This window comes from Artibeus jamaicensis, unplaced genomic scaffold (genome assembly GCF_021234435.1).
Source record: "Artibeus jamaicensis isolate MK-2021 breed Jamaican fruit bat unplaced genomic scaffold, CSHL_Jam_final contig_786, whole genome shotgun sequence".
Taxonomy (NCBI): domain Eukaryota; kingdom Metazoa; phylum Chordata; class Mammalia; order Chiroptera; family Phyllostomidae; genus Artibeus; species Artibeus jamaicensis.
Window position 1 is genome coordinate 2,357,955 of NW_026521971.1, and position 24,549 is coordinate 2,382,503.

Genomic DNA, 24,549 nt, shown 5'->3' on the forward strand with positions numbered 1-24,549 from the left:
CACCAGCACTAAAAGCATTCATCGCCACCAGCAAACAAGTACTAAAAGAAATGTTAAAACAAGGCCTCTAGGGAAAATAATACCAGAGAGGAACCTGGAAGAATACAAAGGAAATGGTAAATCTGAGGAAACACAAAGGACTTTTTTCCTATTACTTAAGTATTTAAAAAAGATAACAGAATGCTTAAATGGAAAATAGTAATAATATTGTGGAGTTTATAACTTACATGAAAGCACAATATATGTAATAATAGTTCGGATGCTAAGGGAGAAATGTAGGCATATTAATGTAGAAAGGTTCATATGCATTAGAAAAGAATGGTACACGGTTACTTGAAGATAGACTTTGATAAGTTAAAGACATATTCTATAAACCCTGGGGCAAACATTAAATAATATAGAGTTATAACTAATAAGCCAAAAATAAATGTGAGAATGAAAAATAATCTAAAAGAAGGCCAAAACAACAACAAAGACTACATGTGACAAGTAGATAATAAAAAGCAAGATGACAGAGATTTAAACCCAGCCAAACCAACAATCACATTAAATGTAAATGACCTAAATACCCTAATGAAAAAGCATAGTGTCAGACTGGAGTTTTTAAAAAGCGGGATAAAATAATATGCCACCTACAAGAAGTGCACTTTAAATATACACAGCTTAAAAGGATGGAAAGGGGTATACAATGCACTAATCAAAAGAAAGCTGAAACAGTTATATTAATTTGAGACAAAGTATATTAGCAGGATTAAAAGGGATCACTTCATACCAATAAAGAGATCAAGTCATCAAAAGCGATGGCAATCCCAAATGCTTATGCACTTAAAAACAGAGCTTAATTAGTATAAAGAAATGGATAAGCAAAAACAAACACATTCAAAATTATAGTTGGATATTAACTACAACTCTTAATAATTGATAAAACAACTAGAATTAAAACAGGAACAGAAAACTTGAATAATATAACCCACCTTCATCTAATTGACATTTATAGGGTACCGCATTCAACAGGAGCAGAATATACATTCTCTTTAAGTATACATGAAATATTTATCACAGTGGAATTAAACCATAAATCAGTAACAAAAATATGTGGAGCATTTAGAAATTAAATGATACTTCAAAATAACCCATACAATGAAGGGATGAAAAAAATCAGAAGGAATTTTGAATTGAATAAAAGTGATAACACATACTAAGATTTGTGGGTTGCAGATAAAATATTACTTAGAAGGAAATTTATAATTCTAAAAGTATATAGTAGAAAACTACAAAGATCTCAAATCAATGACCTTAGTTTTCCACTTTAAGAATTATTTTTAGCCATGCGTGGTATGGCTCTGTGGGTTGAGCATTGTCCTGCAAACTGAAAGATTGCCAGTTCGATTCCTGGTCAGGGCACACGCCTGGGTTGTAGGCCAGGTCCCTGGTTGGGGGCATGCAAGAGGCAATCAATCAATGTTTCTTTTGTACATCAATGTTACCCTCCCTATCTCCCTCCCTTCCCCTCTCTCTAAAAATGAAATACAAATAAATAAAATCTTTTAAAAAAATAAAAATTTTAAGCAAACACATTAAACCAAAAGAAAACAGAAAAAAAAGTAATAAAAATCAAAGGAAAATCAATACAATAAAGGAGAAAAACAATGGAGATAAAAACAAAAGTTTTTAAAGATGATCTATAAAACTGACAAAACCTGTAGCCAGAGGAAAAAGAAGAAACAAATTACCAGTAACCACAATAAGAAACATTTGGGAATATCATCAAAACTTACACCAACAAATCTGATGTCTTTGACAATCAGTAGACAAAATAAACATAATGCTTGAAAGACACAAACTACCAAAGCACATTCAAGGAGGAGATGACACAAACAGCCTGCATCTATTAAATAAGTGTAATTTTTACTTAAAAACTGTCCTATAAAAAAAAGCTCAATTTCCAAAGGGTTTTACTGGTGAATTTTAGTTAAAATGTAAGGAATAAATAATACCAATGCTACATGAACTATTCCAGAAAATTCAAGAGAAGGGAGTTATGTCACAACTCATTCTATAAGGCCAGAATTACTCTGACACCGAAGCCAGGACAGATACAAAAACGACAAATGACAGACCAATATCCCTCAGGAGCATAGATACAAAAATTCTTTCTAAAAAGAGGTTTTGAAAATCAAATTCAAAACTACATAAGGCAGAGTGATATTTTTTAACCAGAAATATTATATTGATTTTAAATTTAAAAATTAACGAAGGTAATTCACATGTTATACACGCATCAAGAAAAAGGGAAAATCCTATTACATCAAAGATTCAACAAATTACAAATTCATTCTTGAGAATAACTCTGAGGTTAATGGGAATTGAAAGGAACTTCCTCAATTAATAAATGATATCTACAAAAATCTCACAGCTAAGATCATACCTAATGGTGAAAGACTGAATTCTTTCCAGTCTCTGATCACAAATAAGGCAAGAATGTTAATCTCACGGCTCCATTTAACATTGTAATAGAGGTTCTAGGCAGTAAAATGAAGCAAGAATAAGAAATGAGACATTCAGCTTGAAACAGAAAAAAAAAAAAAACGTAACACGCTTTATTCACAGATGACATGAATGTCCAATTAGAAAATTCTATGATATCTCCAAAAATGCTACTACAATTTAAAAAATGTATAAAGGCTGCAAGATAAAAGATAAAATTCCAAATCAAATGTATTTCTAAAAACTAGCAAAAGAAAGTCAAACTCTACAATTTATAAAATACCATTAATAACAGCATCCAAAATTAAATACTTAGAGACATCTCTGATAAAAGATGTGCAAGACCTAGACAATGAAAAATGGAAAACAATAATGACAGGTATTAAATGATACCTAAATAGAGAAGATAAATGCTCGTGGGTCAGAAGGCTCAATATTGCTAAGATGTCAAGTCTTCCCAAAGTGACCATAGATCCAATGCAGTCTCTAACAAATATAAGAGCCTCTATTCTCTCCTCTCTCCTTCCCCCCTTCCCCTCTAAAAAATAAAAAAAAATCCCATAAAGGTTTTGCACGGAAATTGACAAGCTAATTGTAAAATTCATATGAAAGTGCATAGGACCTAGAAAAACCATGATTTTTAAAAATAAGACTATAATTGGAGGAGCTGGTATCAGATAAGACAGCGTGGTAGAGGCACTGAGAAAACGAAATTAATGAAACAGAACACAGTCAGAAATCTACTACACAGACACGGTCACCTGCAACCGCTAAAGCATTTCAGTGGAGAGAGAAAAGCTGTTTTAACAAACGATGCTAGAATTAGATATCCACACACCAAAAAGAAGAAGAGAATATAAAGGAGAGAATAGAAATATGACCCATATCTTGTCACCCTACAAAAATTAACTTAGGATGGGTCACAGACCTAAAACGTAAAATCTAAAACTATAAAAAGTCTAGAAAAAAGCATAGAAGAATTTGAGTTAAGCAAATATTTCTTAGATAGGATGGGTCACAGACCTAAAACGTAAAATCTAAAACTATAAAAAGTCTAGAAAAAAGCATAGAAGAATTTGAGTTAAGCAAATATTTCTTAGATACTAAAAACATGATCTACAAAAGAAAAAAATTGATGAATTTGACTTCATCAGTATTAGCAACTTCTGCCCTTTGAAAGACACTGATAGAGAATAAAAAGGTAAGTCACATATTGGTGATAAATTTGCAAACCATATATCGGATAATAGACTTGCACCCAGAAATTATAAACTACTCTCAAAATTCACTAAGAAGAGGACAACAATCCAATAAATGATGGGCAAAAGACTCAAACAAAAAAAGACATAAAAGTGGGAAATAAGTAAACGAAGAAGACAATGAATATCATTAGCCACTAGATAAATGCACATTGAAATCACAGTAAGACATCCCTACACAATTTCTAGTAGGGCTAAAATTTTAAAAGACTGACCATACCGAGTACTGGGAAGATGTGGAACAACTACAATGCTCACACACTGCTGGCAGAAATATAAAATGTTGAAAACTCAAACTGTTTTCAACCACTTTGGAAAACAGTTTAAATTTCTTAAAAAGTTAAATACTACACCTACCAGATACCCAACTTCTTCTCTCAAAGGTGTTTACCAAAGAGAAATGAAAGCATATGTCCATACAAAGCCTTATACACAAATATTCACAGCAATTTTAAAAACCAAAAATGGAAACACGAATGTCCATCTATAAAAGAATGATAAACTGTGGTATAATCATAAAATTGAACACTACTTAGCAATTAAAAACAATGATTTATACATATAACAATATAGATAAATCTCAAAATAATTGGGTGGAACAAAAGAAACTACAACAAAAGGTACATAATTTACATGAAATTCTCAGAAATGCAAACTAATCTATAGTGACAAATCAAAGTAGTGGACAGAAGAGGCAAAGATGGAAGGAAAACAGCCTTATAAAGAATCATTAGTGGACTGAGCACGGGCCTGTGAAGCCAAGGGTCACCGGTTCAACTCCCAGTCAGGGCACATGCCTGGGTTGCAGGCCAGGTCCCCAGTAGGGGACACATGTGAGGCAACCACACACTGATGTTTCTCTCCCACTCTTTCTTCTTCCCATCTGCTCTCTAAAAATAAATAAATAAAATATTTTTAAAAAAACTGGGGGGATGGGGTGATTGCTATGTTAACTATACTTGACTGAGGTGATGGTTTCACAGGTATGTACATAGGCCAAAATTTACCCAATTTTATAATGTAGGTACCATTTGTTGAATATCAATTAATCCTCAATAAAACTACTAAAAAGATATTCAACTGCTTAAAAATATAAGAAATACCTGACAAAATCCAGCACCTATTTATGACAAAAACTCAGAGCAAAGTGGAAATAGAGGGCACATAGCTCAACATAATAAAGGCCATTTGTGACAAAACAATAGTTAACATCATACTTGACAAGGAAAAACTAAAATTATTTCCATTAATAAACAAGGCAGGGATGTCTACTTTCGCCACTCTTATTTAACACAGTACTTGAAGCCCAAGCTGCAGCAAACAAGAAGTATAAAAGGCATCCAAATGGAAAAGGAGAAGTAAAACTGTCATTATTTGCAGATGATATGATGCTATACACCGAGGTCTGTCTGGAAAAAGCCCAGTAATTGTTAACGTAACGAGAATAGTTTGCGTGACATCAATGTAACCTGGAAGCCAGGGAGAGTGGACTGGAATGCACATGTGTGAACAATGACGACTTCACTGTACTAGTCGTGGGGGCAGTAGACACCATTGAGTTAGCACGTGTACCATGGGGCCATGCAGTCCAAATGACTGAGCAAGTAGAGCAACAAATCTGCATCAAATTTTGCATTAAGCTTGAATGTTTCCCCACAGAAACTATCTGGATGAGTCAGAAGGTTGCAGCTATGGGCAGCTGATGATTGGCAGCTTCATCACAACATGTGCCTGCTCATGCATCACGTCTTGAGAAGAGCTTTTTTGGTTAAACATCAAACCATCTAGCTGACTCAGCTCCTTAGGGGCCAGATTTGGCACCCTGTGAGTTCTGGCTTTTCCCAAAACTAAAATCACCTTTGAAAGGAAATAGATTTCAGACTGTTGATGAGATTCAGGTAAATACAATGGGGCAGCTGATGATGAACGGCAGAACTGTGTGAGGTCCTAAGGTGCCTACCTGGAAGGGGACTGATGTGTCATTGTCTTATGCATAATGTTTCTTGTGTCTTCTTCAATAAATGTCTTCATTTTTCCTAGATCATGGCTGGATACCTTGTGGACAGACCTCATAGAGAGAACCACAGAGACTCCACTAAAAGCTACTAAAACTGATACATGAATTCAATAAAGTAACATGATACAAATAAATATTCAGAAATTGGTTGTATTTTATACACCAATAATGAACTATAGACAGAGAAACTAAGAAAATGGTCTTATTTACTACTGCACACACACAAAAAAATGTAAGACACTGAAGGAAAAAACTGAAGAAGATACAGATGAATGGAGGCATATACCATCCTCATAGACAGGAAGAACTGTCATCATTAAAATATACATACCCCCCCAATAAATCTACAGGTACAATGCAATTCGTATAAATACCAATGATGTTTTTCACAGAAGTAGAACAAATAATTCAACAGTTATTTGGAAAAGACCCCAAAAAGCCACAGCAATCTTGGGAAAAAAAGAACAGTTTGAGGTATCACACTACCTGGTATCAAACTACACAAGGCAAAAGTAATCAGAACAGCAGTGTGGTACTGACACAAAAACAGATACAGATCAATGGAGCAGAACGGAGAGCACAGAAATAAACCCACACCTACGTGATCAATTAAAATGTAACAAAGGGGGCAATAACCTGCAACGGGGTAAAGACAGTCTATTCAATAAATGCTTTTGGAAAAATTGGACAGATATATGCCAAAAATGAAACTAGATCACCTTCTTACAACATAAAGAAGAATAAACTCAACACAGATTAAAGACTTAAATGTTAGTTAGACTCAAAACCATAAAAATCCTAGAAGAAAACATGGATGGTAAACTCAGACATTTCTCTTAGTAATATTTTGTTTGTTATGTATCTCATCAGGCAAGGAAAACAAAAGAAAAAACAAACAGATGGGACCACATCAAACTAAAAAGTTTTTACAGAGCAAAGGAAACTATTAACAAAATGAAAAGATAACTCACTGAATGGGTGAACATATTCATCAATGATACATCTGATAGCCAAAATTTTTTAAAAACTCACACAACTCAACACCAAAAAAACAAACAACCCAATAATAAAAAAGTGGGTTGAGGACCTAAACAGACACTTCTCCAAAGAGGACATAGAGATGACTAACAGACATATAAAAAGATGTTCAATGTCACTAATCATTAGAGAAATGCAAATTAAAACCACAGTGACATTATCACCCCACACCTGTCAGAAAGGACACCATCCATAAGTTGACAAACAACAAGTGCTGGCAAGGATGTGGAGAAAAGGGAACCCTTTCGCACGGTTGGTGGAAAATTAGATTGATGGAGCCACTGTGGAAAGCAGTATGAAGATACCTCAAAATATTAAAAATGGACCTGCCTTATGACCCAGCAATTTCACTTCTGTGTATATATCTGAAGAAACCCAAAACATTAATTGCAAAGAATACATGCACTACATTAATTGTAGTATTATTTACAGTGAAGATAGAGAAGCAACCCAGGTGTCCATGAGTAGACAAGTAAATATACAATGTAATGTTGATAATAAAAAAATAATGAAATCTTAGGATTTGCAACAGCATGTATGAACCCAAAGGGTATTATTATACTAAGTGAAATAAGTCCAACAGAGACTTATTTGTCAAAAACAAATACCATTATAATTTCACTTATATACAGAATCTAAAAAAAAAATTAAAAAAACAAGACAGAAACAGACTCATAGATAAAGAGAACAGACTGATGGTTGCTGGAGATAGGGGGTAGTTTGAGAGGGTTAAGATGGTGGGTGAAAAAGATAAAAGGGATTTAGAAGTACAAATTGGTAGTTACAAAGTATTTATGGGGATGTAGAGTAAAGTATAGGGAATATAGTCAATATTATTGTAATAACTATGTATGGTGCCAGGTGGGTACTTGAAATATTGGGGGGATTCACTTTGTAAAGTGTATGATTGTCTAACCATTACGCTGTACATTTGAAATGAATATAAAATAATACTGCATGAAAAGTATAACTGAAAAGTAAAATGTAAAGAGAAAATGAAAAAATATTTTAAAAATATAGGAAATAATGTGTTGTAACGTTTATAACATACAGATAAGTAATATGTATGATAAAAGCACAGAAAATATAAGGAGGGAAATGAAGTTATACTGCTAATGAAGTAAGGCATTAAGCTATATAATGAAATGAGGTATTATTTAGAAGTAATTGTGGGCAGTGTTGCCAAGTAGCCTGAGGTGCTGTATTAAAAGTAATTGTGATATGCAATATTGTAAACCCTAGAGTGATCAAACAAAACAGATCTGGAAGACACACTTTCTGATCTCGAATTTATACAAAACTATGGTAATTAAGACAGTGTACTAACATAAAGATCAATAAACAGAAAAGTGAAACAAAATTGAGAGTGCACAAGAACAAAGAACACCCTCACGCTTATGGTCAACTGATTTTCCACAGGGGTGTCAAGACAATTCAACGGGGAAGAATAGTCTTTTGAACAAACAATGGAGGGAAGACTAGATATGCACAGGCAGAAGAATGAAGTCTGACCCCGTCTACACTAAGAAAAAACCACAGTAAAAAAATTAACCAAAAATGGATCAAAGACCTAAATATACTGGGTTAGCCAAAAAATTCGTTGGGTTTTTAATGTGAGATGGCTCTAGTATCACTTGCATTTTTGGCATATTAATGCTTTAAAATTTCAAGAAAAATAAAAACAACTGAGACACAAAAAAAGATTTGTGCAGTGTACACAGAAGGTGCTGTGACTGATCGAACATGTCAAAAGTGGTTTGAGAAGTTTTGAGTCAGAGATTTCTTGATGGACGAAGCTCCACAGTTGGGCAGACCAGGTGAGGTTGAGACCAATCAGCATTGTTCCACGCAACAGATGGCTGACATACTCAAAATACCCAAACCAATAAAGTTATCGGTGAAAATGAAAAATGTATCTTTCATTTTATGGAAAAATCCTGAACGGACTTTTTAGACAACCCAATAATATTTAAAACTATAAAACTCTTTTTAAAAAATATATTTTATTGATTATGCCATTACAGTTGTTCTATTCCCCCCCTTCATTCCCCTCCACCCTGCACACCCCTCACCATTCCCCCCCTTTAGTTTATGTCCACGTGTCACAAATTCTTTAGATTCTGTATTTCCCATACTATTCTTGCCCCCCCATCTATTTTCTATCTACTGTCTATGCTACTTATTTTCTGTACCTTCTCCCCCCTTGCCCTCCTCCCACTCCCCTGTTGCTAACCCTCCTTGAGATCTTCATTTCTATGTTTCCACTCCTGATCTAGCTGTCCTTTTAGTTTGCTTTTATTTTAGGTGTGGTTGTTAATAACTGTGAGTTTGCTGTCCTTTCACTGTTCATGTTTTTTTTAACTTCTTTTTCTTAGATAAGTCCCTTTAACATTTCATATAGTAAGGGCTTGGTGATTTTGAACTCCTTCAACTTGACCTTATCTGAGAAGCACTTTATCTGCCCTTCCATTCTAAATGAAAGTTTTGCTGGATAGAGCAATCTTGGTGGTAGGTCTTTGGATTTTATGACTTGGAATACCTCTTTCCAGCCCCTTCTTGCCTGTAAGGTCTCTTCTGAGAAATCAGCTGACAGTCTGATGGGGACTCCTTTGTAGGTGACTGTCCCCTTAGCTCTTGCTGCTTCTAGGATTCTCTCCTTCATTTTAATCTTGGCTAATGTAATGATGATGTGTCTTGGTGTGTTCCTTCTTGGGTCCACCTTCTTTGGGACTCTCTGGGCTTCCTGCATTTCCTGGAAGTCTATTGCCTTTGCCAGATTGGGGAAATTCTCCTTTATTATTTGTTCAAAGAAGTTTTTAAAACTATAAAACTCTTTAAAAAATAGGAGTAAATCTGTTACCTTGGATTACAAAATAGTTTCCCAGCTATGACATCAAAAACACAAACAAAAAATTCATACAGTAAACTTCATCAAAATTAACAACTGCTGTGCTTTAAAGAGTACCATCAAGCCATGACCAGTGTGGCTCGGTTGGTTTGGCATCGTCCCATAAACTGAAAGGTCGCCATTTTGGTTCCTGGTCAAGGCACATGCCTGGGCTGCTGTTTTGGCAACCAGTAATGTTTCTCTCCCTTCCTGTCTCCCTCCTGCTCTCTCTCACTTTCTCCCTTCCCACCTCGCTCTAAAAATAAATAAATAAAGCCTTTAAATAATACCATCAAGAAACCCACAGCATTGAAGAAAATTTTTGCAAATCATACATCTGATAAGGGACTGAACTCCAAATACATAAGGAACTCCTATAACTTAATGTTAAATAAACAACCAAACTTATAAAAAAGCAAAATATTTGGATACATCACCTAATAAGATATATAAAGGCCAAAAAGCACATGAAAATATTCTCAGCATCATTAACCTTCAGAGAAATAAATATGAAAAGCACAATGACATGCCAATTCACATCCAGTAAACTAACTATAATCAAAAAGACACAAGCTGGCTAGGATGTGGAGAAATTCAAACTCTTATACACTTCTGGTGGGTTATGTAAAATGAACCTTCCACTTGAGAAAATCATTAGGCAGTTCCTCATACCTTAAACACAGTTTCCACATGACCTAGCATTTCCACTCCTGGGTATATAAACAAGAGAGTTGAAAACAGACATCTGCCCAAACACTTCAGAAATGTCACAGCATTTGCCTTACTAGCCAAAACTGAAAACAATCCAAATGTCAATCAACTAAACAGATAAACCAAGTATTATATATCCATACAATAAAATATATTCAGTCAGCCCTGACCAGTGTGGCTCAATTGGTTGGGCGTCATCCTGTAAAGCAAAAAGTTGCCAGTTTGCCCTGGCTGGGGTGTGTACGAGAGGAAACCAATCAATGTTTCCCTCCCTCACTTTCTTGCTCCCTTCCCCTCTCTCGAAAAATAATTTTTAAAAACCTTTAATTAAATATATTGTCATAAAAAATGAAGTAGTGATACACACTATCACACAGATGAACGATGAACCTTGAAAACAGCCTAAGTGACAGATCCAGTCACAAAAGACTGTATATTTTATGGCTGCATTTACATAAAAATCCAGAATAGATTAATCTATAGAAAGATAACTTAAGACTAGTGGCTGCCTAGGGCAGGGAGGTGGGGAATGGCTGGGAGATATAGAAGGGTGACTGCTAAAACGGGGTTTCTTTTTGTGGTGATGAAAATGTTCTGAAATAACCGTCTGATGGTTACACAATTCTGAGTATACTAAAAACCAGTGAACTGTCCATTTTAAATGGATGAACTGAATGACACATATTTCAATAAAACTGTTACCCCAAAAAAGAAAAAGTAGGTATTAGCCAGAATTATGAACTTAAATTCAAAGTCTCCTAATAAACTCAACCTTTAATTTTACAATTAAAAGAGGCATACATATTAAATAATATGAGAGATGGAATAAAAGAAAGCTGGAGTGTATATATGGGTATCAGACAAAGTAGACTTGAATATCAGATAAAGGAGATTTCAAAGCAAGCATTAATACCAGATATAAAGGAGGATATCTCATAATGTAAAAAGGGCATCAATTCACCAGAAAGATAGGGCAATCTTGAACGTTATAACCTAATGACAAAGCTGCAAATACATGAATTAAAAAAAACAGACAAAAATGAAAGAAACAGATCTGCAAATAGGGATACAGATGTCAACACTCTCCTTTCAGTAACTGAAACAGTAGGCAGAAAGTCAGTAGAAATACAGATAACTACTCCCAACCAACTTGATCTGATAATATAGAACATATTGTATCTAGTGTACATGAAACAGTCACTAAGACAGATCATATACTAGGCCATAAACATTTCAATTTAAAAGGACTGAAATTACACAGCACATATTGTCTGAAAAGAACATATATAAATTAGAAATCAATTAACAAAACAGTATCTGGAAAATCCTTAAGTAGTTGAAAAATATAACCACATATTTCTGAGTAACCATGGATCAAAGAAGTTAAATAGGAAGTATTTTGCACTGAGTGATAATAAAAACATACTATATCATAATTTTTGAGCTACAACTAAAGCAGGGCTTAAGAGGGAAACCGGTAGTTTTAAATACTTAACACAAGAAATATTTACAACCTATGATCTAAGTTTCTACCTTAAGATGTTAGAAGAAAAGCAAATAAAACCAGGAATAAGGTGAAAGAATGATCACCATAAAAGCAAAAATCAAAGAAATAGAAAATTGAGAAAAACTAAGATGTTCTCAGAAATTATCACTCAAACTGATAAATCTCTAGCTGGAATGATCAAGGATAAATACAAATCATTAATATCAGGGGGGAAAAGGACTTCACTATAGATCCCTATGCACATTAAAAGATTAATAAATAAAGATTAATAGATTATAAATAAATCTATGACAATAAAGTTGACTACTTAGATGAAATAAACAAATTACCAAAATGCACACTAGAAGGAATAAAAATCTGAATAGCTCTGTAACTAACAAAGGAACTGAATTTGTAATTTACAACCTTCCAATAAAGAACTCTACAGGTCCAAACAGCTTCAATGTTGAATTATATTAAACATTCAAGGAAGAATTAATACTAATATTCTAAAAACTATTTCAGGAATTAAAGATAAGGGAATACTTCCTTGCTCACTTTAGGAAGCAGGTACTACCTTGATAACCAAACCAAGGACATTATAAGAAAAAAACCAAAAAACATTCAACCCTGGCACCACTGCCACCACCACCCACACAAAAAAGGCAAAAGATTTGAACTGACATCTTTTTTTAAAAAATGGTTAATTAGCTCATGAAAAAAAAGTTCAACATCATTTGTCACCAGGGAAATACAAATTAAAACCAAAATGAGATATCTGTATACCTTCCCAGTAAAATGGCTAAAAATAAATGACTGACAATACCAAATGAAGGCAAGGACAGACAACAAAATCTATCATACGCTGCTGGGGGATGGGAGTGAGGATAAGGAGGAATGATAAAACCACTTTGGAAAAATAGTTTTCGATTTAGTACTAATTTAATGTGCATTCAACATATGACCCAGCAGCCCTGGCCAAATGGCTCGGTTGCAGCAACACCCTGTACAACAAAGGGTTGCAGATCAATTCCTGTCAGGGCACATGGCTGGGTTGCAGTTTCAATCCCCTGTTGGCATGTATAGGAGGCAATCAATTGATGCCCTTCTCCTTCTCTCTCTCTCTCAAAACAATAACAACATCCTCAGGTGAGTATTAAAATTTTTTTAATTAAAAAAATATGACCCAGTTATTCTACTTTTTACCGTATGACCCAGAATTTACCCAAAGAAAGACTTGTAAGTACATGTTTACACTTTATTCTTAATAGTCCAAATGTGAGAAAAACTCGCGTTGTAATCAAGTGAATGAATAAAGTTTGGTATTTTCATACAACAGAAATGAACAGGAACAAATTACTGATATATTCAAGAACATGAAAGAATTCTACAAGTATATGCTGACCAAAGGTAACCACATATACAAAGTAAGTAAATACTTTAATGGATTCCATTTATATGAAATTCAAAAGAATTAAAACTTATCTGAAATGCCATAAAACAAATCAGCAATTGTGCGGGGCCAGTGGTGGGAGTGAGGCGTACTGCAAAGGAATGTGAGGAAACTTTGGGAGTAATGGGAATGTTGTAATTGTTCATTAGGGTAGTGGTTACAAAGGTTACATCTATCAAAACTCATACCGTATATTAAATACACGTGCAGTTCTCATGTGTCAAAGATGATTTCAAAAGTAAAAGATCGCTTCTCAGCCTTCTGGCTAAGATCAGGTATGAGAAGAAGAGTGGTGTGGCGCACACACAGGCAGAAAGGTGTGTGTCTATCTACCATCATTCACAAAAATAAACTGGGTTAAATAGAAACATAGCAAACAAACCCGCAATCACACTAAAAGAAAAATAAAAGGATATGTTTATAATCCTATGGAATTAATCGATTTCTTTAATAAGATATTAAAACGCAAAAGCTACAAGAAAGAGAAAGATATTTACTCATCAAAATTAACACCATGTAGCCCTGGCTGGTGTGGCTCAGTGGGCTGGGCGCCAGCCTGTGAACTGAAAGGTCACCAGTTGGATTTCTACTTAGGGCACACGCCTGGGTTGCAGGCTGGGTCCCCGGTTGTGGGAGTGGGAGAGGCAAACCTCTCAATGTATCTATTGCACATCAGTGTTTCCTCTCCTTCTCTAAAAATAAACAAAGAAAATCTTTTTAAAAAAATCAAAACCTCTAGACCAGAGGTGTGTAACCTTTTGGCATCTCTGGGGCCACCCTGGAAGAAGAGGAGTTGTCTGGGTCCACACATTAAACACAAACACTAATGAAAACTGATGAGGGAAAAAAAAAAAAAAAAGCTCCGTACATAATTTTCATGATATCCGCCACCACAAATGAGCAAAAAAGTCCTCACATAATAACCCTAATTATGCAGCTTCTGATAATCTTTTAAAATAGTTGAGCAGGTCCCAAGTTTGTGATCGCTAATATAGAAAATGTACATATTTAACTAATAAAACTTAGTATAAAACTAGTAATATTTTAAGTAAATTTACAATTTTGTGTTGGGCTGCATTCATCACCATCCTGAGCTGCATGCGGCCCGTGGGCAGCACGTTGGACCCCCCTGTTCTAGACCATAAAACTAAAAAGGACTCTAGGAAATACATATGCAACATGTAGTAAAAGAAAATACTAGAACCCAGAATTCAAACAAAACAACATAAAACAAAGAAATTCTAAAACTCATAGGTGAAAGATGCAACCCCAAAGATTAGAGAAAATTGACAAATTCAGCCATATAGAAATCAAGGGGGTGGCAAATGCATAAAGCTGATGAACTTCACTAGCAATGGAATGCCATTTTTTACCCAAAACACTGGTGGTTAAAATAACAAATGAGGGCCTGTCTGTGATGAGAGACAGGGATTACAAATGAGAGCACTGACTGATACAAACACTATAGAGGTGAACCAAAGGGTCACTAGGCAAACACTACCGAGGGATTATGAAAGTATGTATTAACCATACACTTTTAATACATAGTAATTCTACTTCTTGCTTTTTTCCCAAAAGAAACTTGCATGCAAACAAAAAGGCACGAACAAAGATATTCACTAGCGCAAAATTTCCAAAAATGAAAGCTTGGCAACCAAAGGGACATGGCTAAATAATAAGATACATTTACACTATTGATACAATTTAAAAAGATGAAATACCTCTATATTATGTATAATCTATAGGTGATATATATGTGTGATAACAAGGAAGTTCTCTAAGATCTATTGCTGACTGATTAAAAATACAAAACAATAATCTGTAAAGAAATTAATGAGAAAATGGCTATGTGTAATTATTACATATATATATGCATGTAAATGCATATGAAAAGTCTTACAAAGGGCCCTGGCTGGGTGGCTCTGTTGGTTGGAGTGTTGTCCTACACCAAAAGGTTGCAGGTTTGATCCCCAGTTCCGGGCTCACACAAGAGGAAACTGATCGATGTTTCCCTCTCCCTCCCACTTCCCTAAAACAATAAACATACCCTAGAGTGAGGGTTAAAAAAAACAAGTCTTACAAAGGCATATACAAAAGGAACTCCAATGAGATAGAGAAAGCAGAACTGAGGAAGGCTATTACTAGAAGACCTGGTCAAACTACACAAGGAGAATGCATTCTTGTATAATTTAATGTAAAAAAAAAAGTCTGCTTATTTTAGTTGACCTTAGAATTTTTGTCTGAGGAACCTTTTTCAAATGACATAAAGACAGTTTCCATGACCTATGGAAAGGAGTTTCTCAGACAATAGTTTAACAAAATCTTACCACCTGTAGCCTTAGAACAAGGTTAACAGTTGGCAACAAAGTTCAAAGTCTCTTCCCCATATTGCCTTCAAAACTTTTCAAGTACCTCTCCAGGTAAATCACTCTTGCTCCTATTGTCTGGTTTTATTTTCTTCATAGCAGTTACTACTTGCTGAACTTATCTATTTAGTCTCTTGTTTGTTGTCTATCTCCCACTAGAATGGGAATGGCAAGACAATTTTGAATTCATGTAATTTTAGTCAAGCCATTTAGAGTTTTCTTCTAGTACCAAAGACACATTTTATTTACTTACCTTAGTTGGAAAAGGAAATTTGGAAGGTTCTGTTTTGCATGGTGTATGAATAGCCGTTAGAGGGGGAGGCCATGAATGCGTCATCTCCTGAAATGTAATTATTACAGTTTGTTTTCAACCAGGTCAAGGATAAAAATTACACAGCTAAAAACCAGATTTATACTATAAATGCTGGTTTCATGATTGCTCCTCCAAAAGTACACATATTTAATCAATGAAGCACAACTGTGTGCAAGGTACTATGGGTCGGATAATAAGAAAAATAATATATACTCTCTGGTTTCAAGGAGCTTTGAATTAAGACGATGAAACCTGTGAATAGTTACAGAAATCAGCCTGTAATCAAATACAAGGCACATAGTAAAATGCCACCGAGGAAGAGCTTGCTGTGGGAGGGGGATAATAATAACAGCAGCTAACATTTGTGTACCTGTAGTGAGCCAGACACTGTGGTAAGTGTTTCACATGTCTATTACTCATGCAGTGCTCACAATGACATTATGAGGTAAATGCCATTACCATCCTAGTCTATGTAGGATGAAATGAAGCACAGAGGTTACTGATCCAAAGTCACACACTCAGTAAGGAAGGAACACAGAATTTCATCCTGCAAGTCTGGCCACAGAGCCTATTCACTGACACAGAGATTATCAAAAGCACATGAGCAGGAAACAAACAAGCAAGGCCATAATCTGACTTTACTCAATACCTTCTGTCTAAGCATATGACAAGTAAGTCCAAGTAGAGGTTTGATTAAGATCACAATTTGCATGTTAGGGGAGCAGGGGGGAGAAAGGTATCAGACTTGGAATAAGGAGGAAGGTATTTATTCTGGCATTTAGGCCAAAGTAAACCATCAGGCATACAGAAAAATATATAATAAAGGGGTTGTAACATTTAGAAATTTATCTTATAGCTTATACCCACACAGTTATATAAAGATATACATTCGAGCAGATCACACTTAAAAAATGGAAGCAACCTAAATGTCCAAGAACACAGGAATAATTAAATTACCAGACACCCATCCAATAGAACACCAAGCAGACAGTAAAATAAGGAATTCAAATACCAGTATGAAATGATGTCCACAGTATATTATTTGACAAACACAAATCACAATAAATGTTTATATATGAAAAAAATCTCTATCCCTGGCTGTGGCTCAGGGGATTGCCAGCCTGTGAACCAAAAGATCTCTGGTTCAATTCCCAGTCAGTGCACATGCCTGGGTTGAAGGACAGGTCCCTGGCTAGGGGGGGTGCAAGAGGCAACCCATCAATGTATCTCCTGCACATCAATGTTTCTCTCCCTCTCCTCCATCCCTTCCTCTCTCTCTATAAATAAATAAAATCTTAAAGAAAAAAAATCTCTAGAAAATAGTTAACAGTCATGCTACTTTTGGCAATAGAGAATGACAGAAGGGGCAAAAGACAAAGGTACTTGACACAGTGTCGACTACTGGACCCAGAACAGCCACCTGCACTGTAATTGCTCTTCATCCTCTTACAATGGTGCTTTCGTTTTTTTAATGGCATTTCACTTAGTGAAATAATACTACATAGTTGATTTCCTGAATCTTGCCCTAGAATACCAGCTCCAAGGGTGCAACAGTATCATTATTATCACCATTGTATCCCTAGTGCCTGACACATAGTAGGTATTCAACTAGAAAAATAAAAATTAACAAAAATTTTTTACAGTAAACACGTATTATTTTTACATTAAAAATTTTTTTTCTTCAAGCCTGTTCCCAGAAACAGCATGACTACAAATATCAAGAAAACATGAAGGGACTCGGGTCTGAAGTTCCGTGCACACTGCACATAGGGAAGGGGGAGGAAACTGAAAATCATACACCCCCAGGGTTGGTTTTTTTTTTTTTGGCATTTCATACCTCAAATACCAAAATACCCTCAATAAAAAAAAATCTCTTAAATGCTCCCCCAGGCCATGTGCTATCCAGTATAAATAAAATGTGGAATAAATTGTCAAGAACATCAAAGAAATAATTAAATGTAAGAAAATCTAAGATTTCTTCTAGGTATTAGCATGCCACTGCCTGTTTGAGGATTTGGGGAAAAGATATATGTTCCTTCAGTCTTTTTGTACACATGGCAACTGAAAAATGAGTGCTATATGAAAAATCAAAGGAAAGAGTTTATTACTGCAGTTTCTTTCTCATAGTCTGGTACAGGGAGAAGAGGAATTTCACTAGGATTCCAAGAAAAAAACAGAATCTATGTGTAACTGAAGAGGAAGGAGAAACACATTCCATTAAAGTTTTCTTTAAAAAAGGTAAAAGAGCAAGAACGTGTATGACTTAGGGGAAACCAGTTTGGTCAATCAGTAATAGGGGAGGCTAGCACGGGCCTGTGGAAGGTCTGGAACGTTAGGTTTGGACACAATTCTCTGTATGGGCCTTAGAGAGCCACTGAAAATTCCCAGGAAGCATATTAACTTATGAAGATAAAGGACTGAGGAAAGAATCTGGCAGCAATACGGAAGGGAGGTGAGCAGGGAGAGCGAAGGCGGAAGGGCAGAGTGGAGGCTGCACACTACTATCACTGAAGCTCAAGGCGGCAGAAATGGAAATAAAGGAATGAGTATTTTCAGGGAATCTTCAAACTCTACATGTAGCTTTGTGATTAAATAGAACGTGAGAGAAAAAAGTAAGAGATAATTAGCTTACAAGCTACACTTACAAAGCATGGGGAAATGGTAGAAAATGAAGAAGCAGAGAGAAATCCAAGTGGAGGCCCAGCTAACAAGCAATTAAGCGACATAAACCAAAACCCAAAGGAGACCAAGGCAGAAGAGAGGAGTGCACAGCTGTCTAATAGACAAAGCCAAAAAATGGTGAAAAAAGGCAGTAAAAGAGCAAAAAAGAGGAGAGGCTAGAAAATGCACCCATATTTCAGAGATATGAGAAGACATGAGGGTTCTCCAAAGACAGAGAATGAGGGATAAGAAAAGTGGGTGGGAAATAAAAACAACGAAGCACAACAATAAAGAAAGGGAGAAGCACAACAGTAAAGAAAGGGAGAACGATGTTTCCAAAAGGAAAAAATAACAATTTCTTAAACAGCAGAAAGAGGAGAGAACTCAAATGAAACCCCCAACGCCCTTGCAGAGGGCGAGGTGAAAGGCAGAGGTGAAAGAGAAATACTGGGCTAAAGGAAAGGACAGAATAAAGCAAAAGCAGCCAACACGAGTAGTTTTTCAAAGGTATCCAAAATGTACAGACGTAAGAATTTAGGAGCTTTTGCACACATTGTATGTAATATGTGTCTGATGGTTTTTCTCTATTGAGTCAAAAGTAGTTACTGTCACTCATCAATTTACTGGACTTTCTCCTTTTCTTTTCTCAACAGAGGAACATACTTTTTGGTCCTGCCTTAATTTTAAACATATTCCATTAAACACTCAAAATATGCAGTATTCAGAAGAGGTCTATCCATGTAGGATTTGATCAGTATGTACAGATGAATTATAAAGTAAGTTATTTTCGATGTGATGCTTTGACTATTGAGTTTTTGCCCTTTAAATTAACAGATAAATCTGAGAAAGTGCAGTTATATTTGGTTTCTTCCTCTTTTTAAGGCAAACAGTTAAGATGAATTTTTAAAATTACAAACAAAAACTGCTCTTTGAGAAAAAATAGTAAACAAACCAAGTGATTTAGAACCTACATATGAATGTAAGTATAATAGAGCTAATTATTTTGGATGAACACAAGTTACACATGAAAGCAGTCTGTTGCTTCAAATCCTTTGTGAAATGTGGGGGAGGATAAGAGGATAGTAGAATAGTAGAGCATAATTACATAAGAGAGCTGAACCTATTAAAAAGAAAACACACAACTTACTTTAAGAATTTCATCCACGCAGCTCACATCACCAGAAGCAGATGCCTTAAGAAAGAGGAAAAGAAACACATATTAGATTTGAAGTCATTCATTTATTAATAGATTTTTATCATTTGTTGCACAATTTCAACATTATAAGAAATGAAATTCAATTTAAAAACAAACTTATGATCCCACAACTCCATATCAGAACACTAATTAGAATCTTTGGATTAATTTTCTTAAACACAAATTTTTCAAAAACTAAAATACTTTCATTACTAAACTATGTAGGACTTTAAAAGTTTACTATTTTTCCAAAGTTTTAAGCTTTCTTAGATTAGAAATAATTTTTAAAAGTAATTTTTCAAGTGAGCAGATTGTCAAAAAATTTAAAGATTTACATACAAAATATACCACAATATTGAGATTCATCATTTCACATAAACCAGCAGAATAAAACCAGTATTATTCAAAGATTACTTGTTTGGAACATGATGGATATTTTAGCCTTTCTTAAGTGTGGAAGTTGTATATTTAAAGGCAAAAACAGAATAAAGAGCTGGAGTCTGAACTCAAGTCTAACTCTAAGGATCATGCTGTTTGGAGAAAGAACAAATTACCACTTTATTCTCTTGAGAGGGGCACTTAGATGACAAATGCTATGAACAATGAGTTTCCCTAGTCCACAGGAAAATTTTTAAATGTTCTCGAAATAGCGTTTTACCCATACCTGATGCCCCCCCACTGTTTTAAGCTACGAGTTGTAATTTTTCAGCCACTAACATTACGTCTATTTATTTATTTTAACTGCAAAAACTGCATTAAAAGAAAAATTCAGCTATTTCACTTCTTTAGTTACTCCAAATATCATGTTTTGGCATGTAGTTATAAACACTATAAACTTCAAACCACTGCTATGAGTCTGGAGAAGCTGCCTCAAACCTTCAGTGTAACCACAGAAAAGAATGCTGGGACCCAAATCATGTAACATTACCATCTCCAAGGACCTAAACACTCCCAGCATCTACCACAATGAATCATGGCCCACATCTCATTCACGGTATCACTAAGAAAATACAAATTACAATTTTTTAAGCAAAAGCACACAAGATGTATTATTCCATAAAATCAAAAGGAAGAAATTGAAGATATTCATAGATCATACTTTTGTTCTATAACCAACTCGTCATTTTTATGTCTGAAACAGTGAATGACATTTCCCCCACTGGTAGCCCAGGAGGGGAAGCTACCAGCTCTACGGATCCACTTGGGAGTCAATCCCAAGCTTCCTGTAAACTTTTACACTCCTTACTCTTAAAACAAAGACACAGTTTAAGCTCAGTCATGATTTCATAGTAAACTGCTTCCCACAGTCACAATGTTTAGAGCTCTCACTGTGTGACTTACGTCCAGTGGCTGGGAAGGGATTTTCAGCTTGGTGAGATGCGCTTTGCTGCTGGGCTTCAGTTCAGCCACACTGTTGCCATGGGGCTGGCTGCTGTAGTGCTCAGAAGACAGCTTTGGTTCCACGGACTCCTGTCCGTCCATGGGCCGCACGTAGGCAGTGGGTTTCTGTAACATTGAACTGGACTTTGACATCAATGAAGGTGGGAAAGACTGACTCGAGTGCTGCCCACTGGAAAAAGGTACACGGGAAGGAGAATCCCAGTTTGCATCAGCATCCCGAGGCGATTTGGAACGCTGATGTTCCTTGCTATGGTGATCATTCCCATGAGACCTGGAATGACTGGAGCTTAAAGAAGAAACAGCCTGGGGTTTTCCAGGACTGGAAGAGCGTGATTTGGAGTGTTCTGATCCATGCTGGCCTTTTTTCCGGCTACTGCTTCCACCACTGCTATATGAGTCACGGTCATGCCTCTGGCTACTACTATTAGTGCCACCACTGCTACCTGCAGTGGTCCGCTGGCTACTGTGTCCACTCTGCAAGCCCGAGGACCGTTTCTGAGACTGAGAAGTGCTGGGTGCAGGTCCTACTGGAGTCCATTTGCTGCTCTGATGAGAGCTCCCATGTCTCTGTTCAAAGAAATTTGGGTTAGATTTTTCATCTGCTGTCGGCGGTACAGTAGGCTTGGGAATTGCAACAAGCTTTGGTATAGATCTGTCGCCTATGAAATCCTTCATTTCATCGTAGTTTCCAAGCATACTCTGAATACGGCTTGATAGCTTATCTTCTTTGCTAGTCTACAAAAAAATGTAAAATATAAATATACAATTAGCATAATTGAAAATAAAAGATGTTTCTAAACTGACTTTCCAAATTTCAAATGGATATGATAGTCTTTCCTCATATCTTAAAGTTAGTATCTCAAAACAAACTCCCAATATATAATTTTTACAGGGAAAAAAATGCACTGATGAAAAACATTCACACTGAAACGCAAATATTCTGTAGGACACTGGGAAATACATATAACAGATTTCAAGAGGGAAGAAACCCCGTATTTCACCAATAAATATGCTGAAACAAGCAGTGAAAATCTTTTGAAGAGCAGGAAAAGTAATCTGTCGTTATGTAATTAAGTTTCAGGACAGCAGATCAGTCAATACTCAGACACTGGCAGTCTAGGACAACATTACACATTCCTTACGATTCAATCTGTACTCAGAAGCAAAACCAAAAATGTAGTAAAACAAGTTATCCCCAACTGACTGTTTTTTAAATTGTAATTCCTCTGTTACTTTGACTCATTAAGCTAAAAGTCCCAGTAACAAATTAAACATAGAAAATCCACTAATAAAAGTTTTAAATCTTCCCCAATAAATTCAATTTAAAAAATAAATAACTTTTAAATCCTGACTATTAATTCTAACCAATAAATGCTCTAACATTTGAAGTCAAAGTACCTACTTTAAACTTCAAGAATTACTCTTGAATAATGAGAAAGTCTACAGTGTCTACAAGCTTTAGCAGTTTCATATTCACACACATGGGAAGAAAGTTTACCAATTACACTAAAAGGAAATTGAGACTGAGCCACAACTATTTTATCTTGAGGTTGGCATAAATCAATAATGACCTTAAATTACTCGAAAATCAATCTGACCCCTACTAAACAAGACATGAACATACATCACAGTCACGGGAAGTGGCACCGTTCAATGTTTCATGTAATCCCACATCCAACACAACAGCAGTTATAAAGAAAGCAACTGGTTCCGTATACTGAACACTTCTAACAACATGCTTTAATCTAAATCTGATATTGTTAATTAAGCATTAAATTTGTTAGAAAGAAAATCAGAGAATTTAGTATGTGATAACAGGAAACAGATACTGAAGTATATTTATTCAAACACACTAATAAGTCACTGAAACTCAGTTAACTGAGTAAGCAAATAGAAAAAAACAGGACTCTAGGAAATATATTTATCTTTGGTTGATGCCATACCTGAAGAACCTAGGCAACAGAAGATGATGCAGATCAAATCACAGAACTTTAGTTTAATTCACGGCCTGGGAAGGTGCAGTGCCTGCCCAGAGTCAGCAGCAGAGCCAGGAGCACAGACAGGAATGCCTGAGCTGCTGCAGACCACACTCTCAACATTTCAGGACAGCCACTGGGGGTGCACGCAGCGAGGACAACTTTAGGGCCCTAGGAATACTCTATTTCTTAATCTACTTACTGATTACATCAGGCTGTTCAGGTTGTGAAAATTCTTCCACTATGACATAATTTGTATATTTTTCTATGTGTATGTTATATTCCAATAAAAGTTTCCAACAAAGTACAGTGTTCTCGGAGGAAATGAAAAAAGGTTAAATGGTATACACAACAATTCTTTTCTAATATAAAAATTAAAGTTTAAACATTTTAAAGCAAAAATGCCATGCCACTGGGAAAAAACAACATTCAGAGAAGAACCACTTACGACTTTGTATGGCTCGGCAAAGAGAGGAGAACTGGGCGGGAAGGGGTCTTCACCCTGCTGTATTTCCTGATTGCGCCTTTCCCGTTCTTTCATACGCAGCACATTCCGGTCTTCACGGTTCATGTTGCTGTGGACAGAAGTACAGTCTTTACACCACAGAACAAAAAAGGAAAAATTAAGTCTTCTGTACCGATTCTGTCAAAATGTTTCACACAGAGATTCCCTTTTGACTTCCAAGCAGTAAGTAATAGGCAGTAGTGCTGAAGCTGAGTTTTGGCAATGGTTTTATCAACTAACATACCTTCAGTGAAACACTTAATCTTGTCAACTTTTAAACTACCCTATGGCTACAAGCCAGCCAAAACATACACATGCAGAGGAAAGGTAGTACTTCAACCCAAATGCTTAATAATTCCTGTAAGCTTTCTGTGCCTTCCTCTTCAAAACTCTAACTGTTCTGTGCCAGTAGAGGCGTACAACCCTCTCCACACCGGGGTCCAGTGCTTTTCTCTCCTTTATATCTATCTGGTCTTCATTTATTTTTGACCCAAACACAGCTTCCTTGGTGTCCATCCTTATGGCAGTTTGACCTCAGCCTTGCTGTTTCTCTAGATTGCCTTAAAAATGACACTTCTGCTCTAAATACATTAATATTTAAATTAACACCTCAATAAATGGCAAAACTGAGGCTTTTAGCAATAGAATCTAAAATTAACTTGGGTTAGTAATAGTGGTCAAAATTGTGTTGAAAAGGTCTTCTAGGATGAATGAAAAGATGAGGATGCCATTTCTACAATCACAACGGTACGTTCTCCTTTCACTAAGAATAAACTAAGGAAAATAGTTTATTT

The 24,549-nt window shown here is 35.7% G+C and overlaps 1 protein-coding gene across 3 annotated transcripts in view; it reads right to left on the bottom strand.

The window, feature by feature from the left end:
- AFF4 (ALF transcription elongation factor 4) overlaps positions 1-24,549 on the bottom strand; it is a 91,915-nt gene that overhangs the window by 38,168 nt on the left and 29,198 nt on the right. The window contains exons 1-5 of one of the 3 annotated variants that reach the window (XM_053672731.1): positions 23,699-23,785; positions 23,453-23,564; positions 21,215-22,009; positions 19,826-19,870; positions 15,958-16,044 (exon numbers count right to left, since the gene is read on the bottom strand). In XM_053672731.1, coding sequence (XP_053528706.1) covers positions 15,958-16,044; positions 19,826-19,870; positions 21,215-21,970 — 888 coding nt within the window. In that variant the 5' untranslated portion in view covers positions 21,971-22,009; positions 23,453-23,564; positions 23,699-23,785. Of the gene's footprint in view, positions 1-15,957; positions 16,045-19,825; positions 19,871-21,214; positions 22,010-23,452; positions 23,565-23,698; positions 23,826-24,549 lie in introns of those variants that run through there. The other 2 variants (XM_037129918.2, XM_053672730.1) reach the window with 2 other exon arrangements.